Below are 13,522 nucleotides of genomic sequence, written 5' to 3' on the forward strand. Positions count from 1 at the left end.
CTCGCCCATATTTATTCATAATTGACAGGTGCAGCCAGCCAATCAAATCGACTGCGGAAGACTGGTGTCCAATCATTTTCATCAAAAGGCGGGTTGTCTGTGTTTCATAATAACCGCGTATACGCTTTAACCTCTATAAACCTCTTTTTCGTCATAAGGATAACACCGTCAAAGCTTTAATTAACAAAGACAAATATTCTCTATGTTATCATTAAGAAATTAAAGCCCTACATTGTATTAGTTTGTCAGTTTTCACGAAATAAATACCGGTAAGACTTTGACCTACTATTTTTCCTTGTCATGTACACGCCGAACTATTTTCAGTTCTGTAAATCAAACACGTGCGAAGCTCTATAATGTTGTCGTTAGTCGTGATTATTTTAAACACGTGTTATCAATTTTATCTGTTTTCTTAGGTGGAGGTCACAAAACGTTCCGCTTATAGTAATGATTGACAGCTGCTCATAACCAATTAGAACCCGGTAAACGACTGCCATCCAATGGTGTGTCGCGAGGGGCGCGACGTCGGCATACGTATAAACACGCAATCCGCCGGGTTTAGCTCCTTAAACAACACAGCATTTGCTAGAGAGAGGAACATTTTCTCTGAGAAAAATACCCAGACAGGTTGGTTTGCGCGCATCGTCATATATGGTTAAAGTAGAGTTGTAGTGTTCAATGTTTTCTCAGTGTTGCCGTGTCTCGGGTTATTCCCTAATGAGTAATTACAACAAAAGACGTCGTGTGCTTGTTGTTTAGTAACTCAACCTCCACGTATTATTGTTACTGATTATGTATTGATTGGCAAAAAATTTAAATGGAGGAAAACTGTGCACGCTTATGTCTTAATAATCAGTTTGAAAAAGTATCACATATAGTGATCATTTTTACTGAACTACAAAGGAGCTCAGCGTTTTCTTGTCTCGTGTTGAAACTGATATCCTAAGTTTGGACCATATTTGTTTTCAATGCGGATCCCTTTGCTTTCTCCATATCTCTTTCAGCACCTTTTACACTCCACAAGATGAAGGGCCGTTTTCTCTTGGAGCCTGTGGTGGCCCTTTACGCTTTTAGTTGTTTTCTGTTTTTCCCGGTTGCACAGCAGTACGTCTACCGGAGGCTCTGGGAGCAGCTGACCAACACCTCCTATCCCATCACTGAAAACTCATCCAGCTGTGCATCAAATGGCAGCAGCAACCATTCAAAAGACTTTGAGGTATTGTCCGTGTTGTTGAAACGAGGTTATTTTCTGTATGGATGCCTGTCTCAAGTTATTTTCAATAATATTTGCAAACAAACAGCAGTAAATGAAAGCTCCCACCAACACTTACCAGTTCGGTCACTCTTTGCATATGAAAATCCATGCAATTTGGTCCACAGTGTACTTTTTTTTCCAATTACACAATTTAATCCCAAATAGTGGTGTAATGCTGACAAATTTCAACGTTTCTCATTACAACTGTCAATACGTGACCCAGTGAGGTTGTCCAGCAATCCATTTTGTAGTAAAAGTACATTGAATTGGCGCTTACTAGACTTATTTTATGAATGTTTGAAAAACTATTATAAGACGCATGCATCAGTTGGATGCACTGAAGCCATAGGACCAAACACTGGTGTTACGCTATGAAAATGACATCAGATAAGACAGACCTATCTCAATGACAAGCAACTTTTTTTTCACATATCTTTGTTTTTTTCTAATGGTAAATTAAAAGAAATGAGATACACAAGTCATCTGCTATGGTCCCATGTCCAATAAAACTGGAATATCTGGTATATTGACAGTGCCACGCCCATTCTCTTTTGTGTGTATTTTGTCTCACATGATCCAGATTCAGTTTTTTGGGGGGAGGCGTATCAATATAAGTAAACTCAGTATCTGCAGCTTAGTTCTTTTAATTTTCCTCATGGTGCATTTCTCCAACCCTTAACAACTCTCTTTAATCTTAGTGGAATGAGCTATTAAACAGTGTGGTGAGATACTTGTCATATTATTCTTAAATTCTTATTCACATTTTTCTGCAACATGGAGCTGTTGTGATAACTGAGCTCCCCTATGTTGGATGAATAAAGCATAATCTAACAATTGACATTTTGCAGCATTTTCTGTGATCGCCAATGCAATCTGAGACATGACAGATGAATCTAGGCGAACACCATTGAAAACATGTCCGCTGTTTTTACACTACACCTGAAGTTTTAAGCACCTCCACTAAAAAAATAAAAAGTTGCATTCTCATTAGAAGAATTCTATTGAGATTGTGTTTGATTTGCATGACTCCCATTTTCCAGTTATGAATAAAAGAGACTTGAAAGTTTCACTTTCAACATAAATATAAAAGTTTTAATAACAAACGTTTTAATAATAGGTGAAAAAAATCTTTCCCACTACGTTCCAATTTTCTGATTCTTCAGTACTTTTTCTCTAAAAACACACTTATCCTTTCTGATATACTGTAACATATTAAAAGTACACCATACTTGAAACATTTTCAGTGAGACTAGTGTTTTATTAATAAACAATGGGGAAAGAAGTGAAAGCATTCATGCGGACTGAATTGGTCACCCCCGCTGCACCTGTTGCACAATAAAAAGCTCATATACTGCAGCTTATGTAAGAGCTCTTCTATTAAGCTGTTTTGCTGTCTGTGTGTTGAAGTCACATAGTCCCATGTCAGGTTTTTAATGTCTGGTCTAATCAATTGCACTCTCTCTCTCTCTCTCTCTCTCTCTCTCTCTCTCTCTCTCTCTCTCTCTCTCTCTCTCTCTCTCTCTCTCTCTCGTCTACTTTTCCAGGAGGTCCAGAGGCAAGCGTCTTACTTCTCCCTCTACTCAGATCTTCTTTCCCTCATCCCATCCTTGATTGTCACCCTCTTACTGGTGACTTATAGTGACCGAGGAGGACGCAAGATGGCTATCCTCCCGCCTTTGTTTGGAACGTTGCTCTACATTGTGACTTACCTGGTGGTGTCTTACTTTGAGCTCAACGTTTACATTCTCATTGGCGCCTCCCTTCTCAGTTCGCTGTTTGGAGGGTTTGGCACCTTTTTGGGGGGCATTTTTGCCTACGTAGCGGATTTGTGTGAGACTGACCGTGAAAGGACGTTGCGCATGACCGGAGTGGAGATGATTATCGGCCTGTTCTCTGGGGCAGCTGCAATATCAACAGGCTATTTCCTGGCAGCCACCGGTTTTAACTATCCTTTCTTTACCTCTGCATTGTTTTTGGTTTTGGACATACTTTATGTCATTTTCTTTCTCGAAGAGACGAGGCCGAGGGATAGCAGAGTTGTAGATGGATCTCCCCAGCAGTCAGCCATAAAGCAGATTGTCTGTGGATTCTTCTTCATGCTTTCAGGGGCCAGTTGTAAGACTAAAATAGTTTTATCACTCCTGATTTCAATCTTTACCACCCTCTCTTTTGCCAATGGAGGAGGACTGTCCATAGTGACACTGTATGAGCTCAAGGAGCCACTTTGCTGGTCTGAGATTTTAATCGGCTATGGTGTAGCACTGTCCACCACGGTCTTCCTGACCAGTTACTTTGGCGTGAGAGTGTTTACATTCTGCGGTGTATCACAGCTGGTCATTGTCCTGTTCGGGATCCTGTCCATCATGGCAGGAATGCTCATGTCAGCATTTGCCAAAACCACTTTGATGATGTTTTTAGGTAAGAAAACCAATGCAGGTAATAGCAATCATTTGTATTGTAAAAAGCATCCAACACTTGAGTCTTGTATCAGATGTGAATGCATTTGTCATTTTTGCATAAAGATGGGCTTTCCAATAGATCAATGTAGACAAACCCTTTGTTCATCATGAGCCTGGCACAGCTACAGTAACGTGTATCATTCCAAGACAAGTTGTTGTTTAAATAAAGAATTTCAGAGAAATCTCTAGTAGTCTTTAACAATGGCTACTGATTAACAGACTTTTACTTTTTAATGGCTTTTTTGTGCTACCTGGTGCTTTATTAGATTTGACACTCTAAAATCAACAAACTGCGATTATGATACATTATGACTGCGTTGATCATTTTATTGCATCTAAATGAGTCTCCTAAATCCATCAGATTTATCATGTTTTCAATTATATGTTTAATTTGTTCTGTGTTATATCTAATGTTGTAAATCTTTTCCTTTTCACTACAGTGAGAGTACCACTACTCCTGTCAGTCATGCCTTTTCCCATTCTGCGTTCCATGATGTCAAAGATCATCTCAAGTTCTCAGCAGGGTGAGTGTCCCATGAACCACAGACGGTTTCTGTTTGTAGAGTCAGAGTCCATTGAAAAGCTGCTTATCAAAGCAACTTCAAGCACCACCTGAGAACGAAGCACGTTTTGTTCCCAAAGCAGTGAGCAAGTTCAAAACTACTGTCGCTCAGTGATTTAAAGTGTTTTTGTTCTCTTTTTGCAGGGGCCCTGTTTGCCTGCGTTTCCTTCATGCAGAGTTTAACTAGCAATATCTCATCTGCAATCTTCAGCTATGTATATGCTCACACCGTAGCATGGTACCCTGGTTTTTCCTTTCTGCTGGCCGCCGGAGTCTGTCTCATCCCATTGGCTCTTCTCGGGTAAGACGTTCATTTGGAGAACAAGTTCTGGTAGAATTCGGTGAAACAACCCCCTGCTCCCTTTAGTTAGTGTTTACCACGCCTGCAACAAGTCAGTATTGTACGTCTGGTGTTAAGCTGCTTTCTGCAGCCGGTTGTATTAGAAACTTGTCCGTTTTACTTTGAAATGTTTTGCTTCCTCAATTTCTTACCCAACTTCCTAAATCAGTTTCACTCTAAATATAGTTATGGCTCTGACGTGCACATATTCGTGAAATTGCACCAGTTGCACACTGTGCTCTCATATCTCTTTTTGTGACACTGATTTGCCAGAGGAGCGCTGCTTACTCAGCCTGGGTAGCGTTGCATGAACTACTTAAGCGAGTCTATTAAGTCACATGCCGCTGCTTCTTTGCTTACAAAGTGGTTCGTCGTATGATAACAAAGTGACTGACTCAGCAGTACATACCAATATACTCAAGGGAGGCTGCATCCTATATAAAGAGTATACACTCGTTATGGTTTTGCCTCATTGTAACATAAATATTTGCAACTCTGAAAATATTTATTTGGAATATTTACAAAAACTGAACGAAGTAGAAGGCAAAATATAAAAAGTAGCTATTTAGCTAAAATTTGTAATGCCAAGAAGTGTGTCACTGCTTTTGCTTCTCTAAGTGTGTGTGTGCGTGTGTGTGTGCGTGTGTGTGTGCGTGTGTGTGTGCGTGCATGTGCGTGTGCGTCCCTCCTTTAGAGTTTTGGGTTTCATAGGAGTGGATGTTCCCGAGGAGAAACAAAACCCAGAGGAGGAGAATCCTGATGAAGACAATGAACGCAGTCCTCTTCTCAGCTGAGCCACATTTGCCTCCAACGCCTCACCAGCACTTTATTCAGTTGTTCAAAGGCAGTGCCTCTCTGGTCAGAGCCAAAGTTTCGGGAGCGTCTTCGGTACGTTTTATTGAGTGGAGTGGTGTTTATACCGGCTAAAATCACACAGACTTTAAAGTCTAAAGCTGTCAAGTCAGTGGCAGGTCACATTCCCTCATAGGACACAGTGCTTCTGAAGCACAGCATAGCTTTTTTGTCTTTGAGCCACGCTATATTCACATTTGGACTTCCAAATGCATACGGCTGTGTTACTTACAGATTTATAAGTGCTCAGCAAACTGGCAGGGTCTCTTTTTAGTGACTGCATTTCACAAAACCCTGTTTGCTTGTTCTTCTTTTTAACCAGATTTACCTCAATGTTTTATACTTGTGGGGGGGAAAAAATCCACTCTGGTTAGTACAGAAACTTTCTGTTGTGTTTAAAAAAGAAAAGAAAAAAGTTTGACAAGGTCAACCTTTTGCATAAATTGCACCGTGTAAGAAGGGATTTTGGGTGAATTCAGGTTTCTGTTAAGGATATGTGAATATTCTCATCAGACATTATTTATACCTCAATGGTCAGACTGTGATTACAAACGTATTTCATTTGTTAAAGGGATTTGATGTTGCAATAAATTCTGTGTGGTGATTGAAAGTTGAATTACTATTGCATTTTATGCAATGAACCAAATATGCAGTGTGCCGTTTATTACTAAATAAAGTACCCTAAATAAATGTACTGTTTATTTGATTTCTTCCCGGGGGGAAATAAACACGGTAAAACTATATAGACTCTGTGCTTATGAGAGTAAAGCCTAAGAAAAAAAAATGCTAAAAAGTAATTTTTAATTCCTCCAAAATATTTGGTGGATTCAGTCAAACAAAAATCACAACACCGACATCGGGATCTATCATATCAGAGCTGTTGGAAGCTTATCACCCTAGCAGAACATTTGTTCTCAGAGTACAGGAGGTTCCTTGGTTTTCTAAAACTATCAAGCATTGAGCCAACTCTGAGTTTTGAGATAGGGAGGGGAGTACAGTCTCTATGTTTAAGATTAGGTTCATTAAGTTCTGGTACGGGCCACCCTGGAATATTTTCTAGTTTAGCTGTCGTAGATTTAGACTGCTGGGAGACCTTCACTGCATTGAGCTTCTAGTTTCTCTTACCTTCCATGCAGTCACATTTCTCCGTTTGTACAAACACACACACACACACACACACACATACTCATCCTCCAACTGACGTGAACTGAACCATCTGAAACTGCTCTGTATGCACATTCTCAAGTTTTAGCGTGGAAGTGAAGATGTATAGGGTTTCTGTAATTAAGCACACATCACGTGTACAGACATGGAGTTTTTCATACATTGACCACTGGGTGTCACCCTGACTCCAGGATCACCTGCAACCTCGAGGTACAAGAATATAACGTCCATTCTCTTAGGAGTCTAAAGTGAACCTGAGTGAAGATGTCTTTACTGGTGTTTCGGTATTTTTCAGGATATGTAACCATGCTTTGACTCTGGATTGTAATGATATTCTGTATAATTTATCTGATTATAAACGAACTACTGAAGACGACACATTTGTTTTGACAGTTCAGTCATGGATTAATAATCAGGCAACAAGTGAAGCGCTGTCTCCACATAGTTTCATGGCCTGCAGTTTAAGAAGAGTGTAATAAAGGGCAAACGATATTGATAAACAGGAAATTGTTGGTCTGATTTGTTTGATATTCTCAGCAATTAATAACATTTCGCCCCCTCCATTGTCATTTTATTCTATCCACCATTACAACTGTTTGAGTTATCACTCCTCTGATAAATTTCCCCACCTTTTCTCTTTGTCCTGTGTATTCAGCGGTCCTCTCTGTGCGCCAGTATGGGTACAAAATGTTTTTTAAAATTTACATATAACCTTTCTTCAAGTGAAGGTAGTTTTATGGAAATTGTCTAGCAAGCAAATGGTGTGTCATATGATAAATAGGCACAAGACTGTCTTGGCAGAGTCTCCATCAGATTGTGGTGCTGCTTCGCTACTGGGACCAGTAAGATAGTGTGGAAACGCATAAAGTGGCAAATAGGCAATTTGAGTCCTTCACCTGAATCTGTGCAAAATATACCACATCAAATCAGATTAAATTTACACATGATGCATCACAAGGTATACTGCAATATTGTAGTTCATCCTCTCAGTAGTTTTAAATTACTTGTATGATATTAGAGTGTTTTAGCTGTTCTGGATGCTAAAACATAAACTGGCATAAGGCACACATGTCCACGACCTGTTTGTGTATTCATTCAGAAAAAAAAAAATTAAAGAGCTGAATCACAATCGTAAAAGTGTGTGCAATTTCCTCCTTGCACTCTTAAAAAACTGAAAAATTCTGGCTACTCATGACACGTCAGTTTGGATTGGCTTTATTTGTGGAAACCTACATGACGTCCCGTCATAATGTGCACTTATTTTATTTCCATCCTGTAGTCTTGAGATCCGTGACTGCAGCTTGATTGTAAGGCAATGTTGACGTTAAGTTTGAGCTAGGCTCAACGCCGGAGGTTACTGCCGCCGGATTATCTGAGGCAGGGGTTTGCTTGGCACGGTCTGATTGTGTGGTGAGCACTGATGATAGTTTGCATGGTTTTCCAAGGGTGAGGTGCTCAGGGGGGAGACGCTGGTGGTGGTGGCCATGGCAGTTTGTGTGTGTCTGGTGAGCATGGGGTCCCTGAAGATTAAAGGGACGTTTTGTCAGGGTAAGGGTTGAGCTGGGAGGGAGGGGATCGAGGGTCTTTCTTTGGTTTCTGGTTTCCAAATTAGCCGCCATGTGCACCACACCACATCACATCACCAAGAACAGCCCCATCTCTGATGTTGATCCAGAAAGTTGGTAACAGACCTCTCTTTATCTTAACCTTCTGCTCCCTGGGAGGAGATAATTCACTATAATGTGAAAAAAAAACAAAAAAACATTTGAGGTGGTTTGTGTGACTGAAGCTAAGCGGGGGAAAGGGAGCCCTCAGTCTTAAGCGATTCAGTCATCTGAGAATGATTTGACACCAGGATTCAATGAAAACATTCGTCCACAAGGAATCGTGGGTACTTCTGTTATGCAAATAGGTTTATTTACTCTTGAAGTATCTGTGGAGTTTAAAATAATTCATCACCAAGTACACAAAGTTCTATGGAAACTACCTAACACTGTCTTTAGTAAACTTGACTCGGTTCTTTTGACCACTTGCATGAAAGGCTCCACGACAGCTTCTGAGGTAAAGCAGAGGTCTATTATAACATTAAACTTTTCTGTTCTGGATTTTATATTCATGCCTCTACATGGCCTTAATAAGCATTCATAATAAACATGCAGTTCACAGCAACAACTCTAGGCCAGCACTGGTCTCTTCAGTGTATGCATCAAAGAAACCTGCAATCGCAGACAGACACAATATTTAGACGCTGTGGGTGTACTTTTGATGGAGGCTCATTGTTTGATTGTGGACATACAGTTACCAGAATAGCAGTGGAAAAGTGAGCCAGCACATCTTTTCCACTATTGTCATCGAAACCACCAGCCGGAGGTCACTCATCGTTTCGATTCTCTGCCACCAAGTTTTCCCTTCTTCAAAGGTCACACTGCTTCTGATTTTGTTTCCCCTGCTGGCAGACCTGTTGGCATGAGCCGGTGATGATTTTTGTTCCCTGCTTTCTTAGATCAACTTCCATCATACCATTCTGTGTTAACATTGGGGTTTGAGTTCTGTCTATCCATGCTTTATGATTATTGCAAGTCCCTGCTGTGATTTTCGCATGAAGGGTTATATAATCAGTCATATCTAAAACAATCTCTGCATCATTATGCCTTTAAATCTTTCCCTTCAATAGCATGGTTATCCTTTCTGATTTATCAATGTGTGCCACTGAGATAAATCTGCCTACTTTTAGTTCCCCATCTGGACTCCATGGCTTCATGTGGTCGCCAATCCTTGCCACAGAAGTCTTTTCCCCTTCTAAACTGCCAATAATGTCTCTTTCCTGTGTGGCACTACTGGTCCTATTACTTAATCTCCTAACATCCTTCTTATTTTCTCTGTGCCCCTTCACTTGAGAGAATTGACGAGCATTTTCCAACTTTTAATAATAGATCTTCGACTGTAATTATTGGCACACGCCCCAACCACAGACCCTTCATGTCGCCTTCCTTTACCATCTCCCAGTTGTCTTATGTGAACCATGTTTCACACTCTGGAGTTGGGCTTAGAGCCAGATCCACCCTGATCACATGTGCTTCGAGCCCCCCCCCCCCCCCCCCCCCCCCCCCCCCCCCACACACACACACAAAGACAGCCTCGACCATGTGCTACTACATTCATCTCACTCTGGTTTACACTCAAGTTGGGTTGATGTATCAAACATTATTTCACTTTAAAACATCAGTTTCTGTTCATTTTTACGGAGTCACGAAACAAACACAATTTATTACTTATTAATTCTCTGCAGTTAGCTCATCTAATTCACATTTAACATGACGACATGTAGTCTGTCAATTCATTGGGCCTCCACCATCTTTAAACTCAACATAAACGTGCAGACCGGTGTGAGGCCAACTGCAAGCATGTTACCACCATTGACTTTGTAGAGTATTCACGTGTTTACTTTGAATCACCACTATTCTTCAGTTTTCCTTTTATAATACTTCCTTTCATTGCATAAATCTTGACTGTTAATGAAGGGTTTGGTGCTCAATGGAAAATGTGGATTTGATTATAGATAATTCTATGGTACTATAGTGAATGATGCGGCACACCTATTTTTAAAGCATGAGACATGCTTCATTGATCATTGTGGGTTATACTGCTTTTTTATCCCCGTCCCACGTTCGAAGGAAGACCAAGATAAAGATTGCTGCACAGTGGTGCTGCAGCCCGCTGAGACCACAATGATTACAATTTAGTGTCTGAAAGCCATGAATGTCATTTGTGCGGAGCACTGTGTTCCTGTCTTTAGCCCTGTTGCCCGCTGCCGAGCTTGAGCCTTAAAGAACGGCAACCCCCCACATCTCTGGAACAGTGGCAGAAGAAAGGTCACTGTGACAATCAATACGCTGCCTGGTTTTGCCTCAGTGCGTCAGATTAATCAGCCTGCTGCTTGGGTTGGAGGAGAGATGTCAGGACTTGATAATCAAAGAAAAATGGGAGAAGGAAGAGTGTGATACACGGGGCACATTCACAACGTCTACTTTAAGGGATTATGGTGTTCATGTCACAATTAACTGAGTCATTGTTGTTTGGAGACATCGTCATGTTGGCCTTAGTCGCTGTATGCAGCTAATCTCTCTTTTCTGGATCCAGTTTCCCTTGTGAGGGTTTTATTGTCTCTTTGGGTGTATTAACAGCAACGTGTGTCTTAAGTGGGCTCACACTAATTGCATTTGGTTGAGGCGTGCTCATAAAAAACCTACAGGCATGAGGACAGAGTCTGAGTGAAGGAGGCGTCTCGTCAAATCATAAGCTCTCCATTTTCTTTCTAACTCTTCAGAAACCACAGAGCCACTAAACCTTCTATTTAGACTCGCTGGTAAATGGTTCGCCATTTCTCTGTGGAGCTCACATCTGTATTCCTCAGATTTCCTCCAACCCAGTCTGTTCCTGCTGTACTTTGTGTACTTGTTGTGTTTACAGCCTACAGTTGACTACATCAGCAATTTGCTTGATAGTTGTGAGTATCGTTTCCACTGCGCTATAATTATTATAGTCTCAGACTTTAAATTTGCCCTAAAAAGGTTAAAAGTCAGTATAAGTAGTACATATATAATTATAGTGTTTGTTGGCTTCATTGGAGAGAAAAAAGGGTTTCGTAGTTCATGTTTTTGATGATTAAACTACAATTCTATTTCAGTTCAGCTCAAATAGAATTACATATTTAAGTTGTAAAGACTGTTGTATCGGGTAGAAAAAAACTATACTCAAGTGAACTGTTTCAATGTACCCTTCCATCCATCCATCCATCCATCCATCCATCCATCCATCCATCCATCCATCCATCCATCCATCCATCCATCCATCCATCCATCCATCCATCCATCCTGATAACACCAGCAGAAAACCCAAGCAGGTACTTTGTGGAAGGCAACCAAACACTTCCTGCAATATTCCTAACATAATTATACTACATTAACTTATTAAAAAAAGATGCACTATTTAATGAACATCATATAGTCATAATTTTCTAATGTAAATATTTGTTGCCAACATCTTAAACTACAATATAACTAACTAATCAAATAGAAAACATCACAAAAAAATGTACTTTATCAAAGCTAAATTAACTTAGTTTAGTTTTGGAAGAGTACTAAATCTGAAAAAAAGATATTCAAGATTGCTTAAGAACAGTTTGAATTGAGGCAGTGTATTTGATGGCGTGTGTGGGTCTTGCACAAAGTAAATTGAAACAGCTGCGATTATGGCCGTGAGGAAATGTGTCACATAATGTGATCTGTGACTCACTGATGTGATTATGAACTGGCAGAGATGAATAAATCAAATCAAGTTCTGGCTATATTGGCAATACCTGTTGTGAAAAAAATGTACATCGTTTGATTATTTGAATTTAGGAGGAAACAAATGACAAAAAGGTCTTATCAAAAGACTAACATCATAAGACACCCATGCAATTTATTGGAACCTTTAAGGAGCATTTCTCTGTTTGCTGTCTGCATCTTAAAAGCCACAAAACGTTTGGCTTTGCCGAAGCGCTGCTGTCACTGACCCTCAATATATTACTGTTTTGCTTTCATCTGGCTGAATTATCAAATCCCTCGATGCTCTACAATGAAGTCAAATGATCCATCTGGACCAGGTTTTAATGAAGACTGTTATTTGAGATGGCCTGTATTTTGTCTGTCAGGCCTCTGCCATGAACCCAAACATAAGAGAGGAAGTCTCAGTCACATTTCGTACAGTAGTAGATGGAAGTATGTGTTGGAGGATGAGATGAGGGGGATAACTAGGATATATATTGTCTCTGCAACCCCAAGGGCATCCCCTCCTTTTCCTCTCTCTTACTCAAGCGGTTTCTTCTTTGGAATGAAATCTTGCAGCCGCGAACAGAGACTACCGAGATGTCCTTGAGCCTATCTTTGACTGTCATCTCCAGTAGAGAATGACTGGGACAAAAACCTCCTGGAGTGTGTGCAGTATTACAGCAGGAGGAGTGTTTGCCGAAGCATTTACACTCCTTAGCAAGCCCAGGAAAGCCTCTCGACACAGGCAATGTCCTGAGGGCAGTTTGTTTGGCCTCGTCTTCTTCTCCCAGTTCCCTTCTGCCAGCTGTTTTTGCAGACTGTTTTGTGTCTGCAAACATCTGTCCTATCTCCGGTTGACATCCGCTGTGCGAACGATATCAGCATATCACACACACATATGACCATGCACGAAGTTCTAGAGCACACATCTGCCTGCACACATGACTACACATGACAGGCAACCAGACATGTGCACATGCTGATTTCACTGGCGGTCCAGCAGCAGTTCAACAGCTTTTCTTTTTTTTTTTTTATGTGAAAACGATAGCAACAAATCTCAATTCTTTAATTATTTGAGATTGTTTTTGTTGATAAACTTGACAAAACACAGCAGTAACCTTAACTCCAAACTAAAATTAAGTTCTTCATATTGTTTAATGAAAATGTGCCGTGAAGTTATTTTACTTGTGGACATGTAATCATGAAGTGACCCTTTCTTCTTGCACTAAAAACAAGACTGTAATAATCAGTGTGATGCCGAAACAGTGTGTGTTTATTTCCAGAAGTGACAAGGGATCAGGTCGGATGTTGAGATTTCGTAAAAGACTCAAGCATGCACAGAAATTAAAAAAGACGTGAAATATAAAAAAAAAAAAATATATATATATATATATATATATATATATACAAACATGGAAATGAGTAATTTGACCTAAAGATCACAGATAAGCCCATGTCCGCTGTTCCTGTTTTGGTTAAGCTAAGAATAACCAGAAAGCACCATTCGTCTTTTTGTCGCAGCCATAACAATTCATTAAAATGTTGGTTGTTCCTTCCTGTACAATACATCCACAGCAG

General features: G+C 40.3%; 1 protein-coding gene across 1 annotated transcript; it reads left to right on the forward strand.

Moving 5' to 3' along the window:
- Positions 1-552: 552 nt before the first annotated feature.
- LOC308121488 (lysosomal proton-coupled steroid conjugate and bile acid symporter SLC46A3) lies at positions 553-7,136 on the forward strand. The gene is made up of 6 exons (XM_080482742.1): positions 553-627; positions 1,005-1,216; positions 2,800-3,673; positions 4,155-4,238; positions 4,421-4,577; positions 5,311-7,136. The coding sequence occupies exons 2-6, from the start codon at positions 1,025-1,027 to the stop codon at positions 5,408-5,410; spliced, it is 1,407 nt and encodes a 468-aa protein (XP_080338868.1). The 5' UTR covers positions 553-627; positions 1,005-1,024; the 3' UTR covers positions 5,411-7,136.
- The last annotated feature ends 6,386 nt before the right edge of the window (positions 7,137-13,522 follow it).

Source organism: Lipophrys pholis (assembly GCF_963383615.2).
Source record: "Lipophrys pholis genome assembly, chromosome: 16".
NCBI lineage: Eukaryota > Metazoa > Chordata > Actinopteri > Blenniiformes > Blenniidae > Lipophrys > Lipophrys pholis.

Coding starts and splice junctions, on each gene's coding strand:
- LOC308121488 (XM_080482742.1), top strand. CDS start 1,025: ATGAAGGGCCGTTTTCTCTTGGAGCCTGTGGTGGCCCTTTACGCTTTT. Junction 3,674..4,154: donor CACTTTGATGATGTTTTTAG/GTAAGAAAACCA, acceptor TTTTCACTACAG/TGAGAGTACCACTACTCCTG. Junction 4,239..4,420: donor CATCTCAAGTTCTCAGCAGG/GTGAGTGTCCCA, acceptor CTCTTTTTGCAG/GGGCCCTGTTTGCCTGCGTT.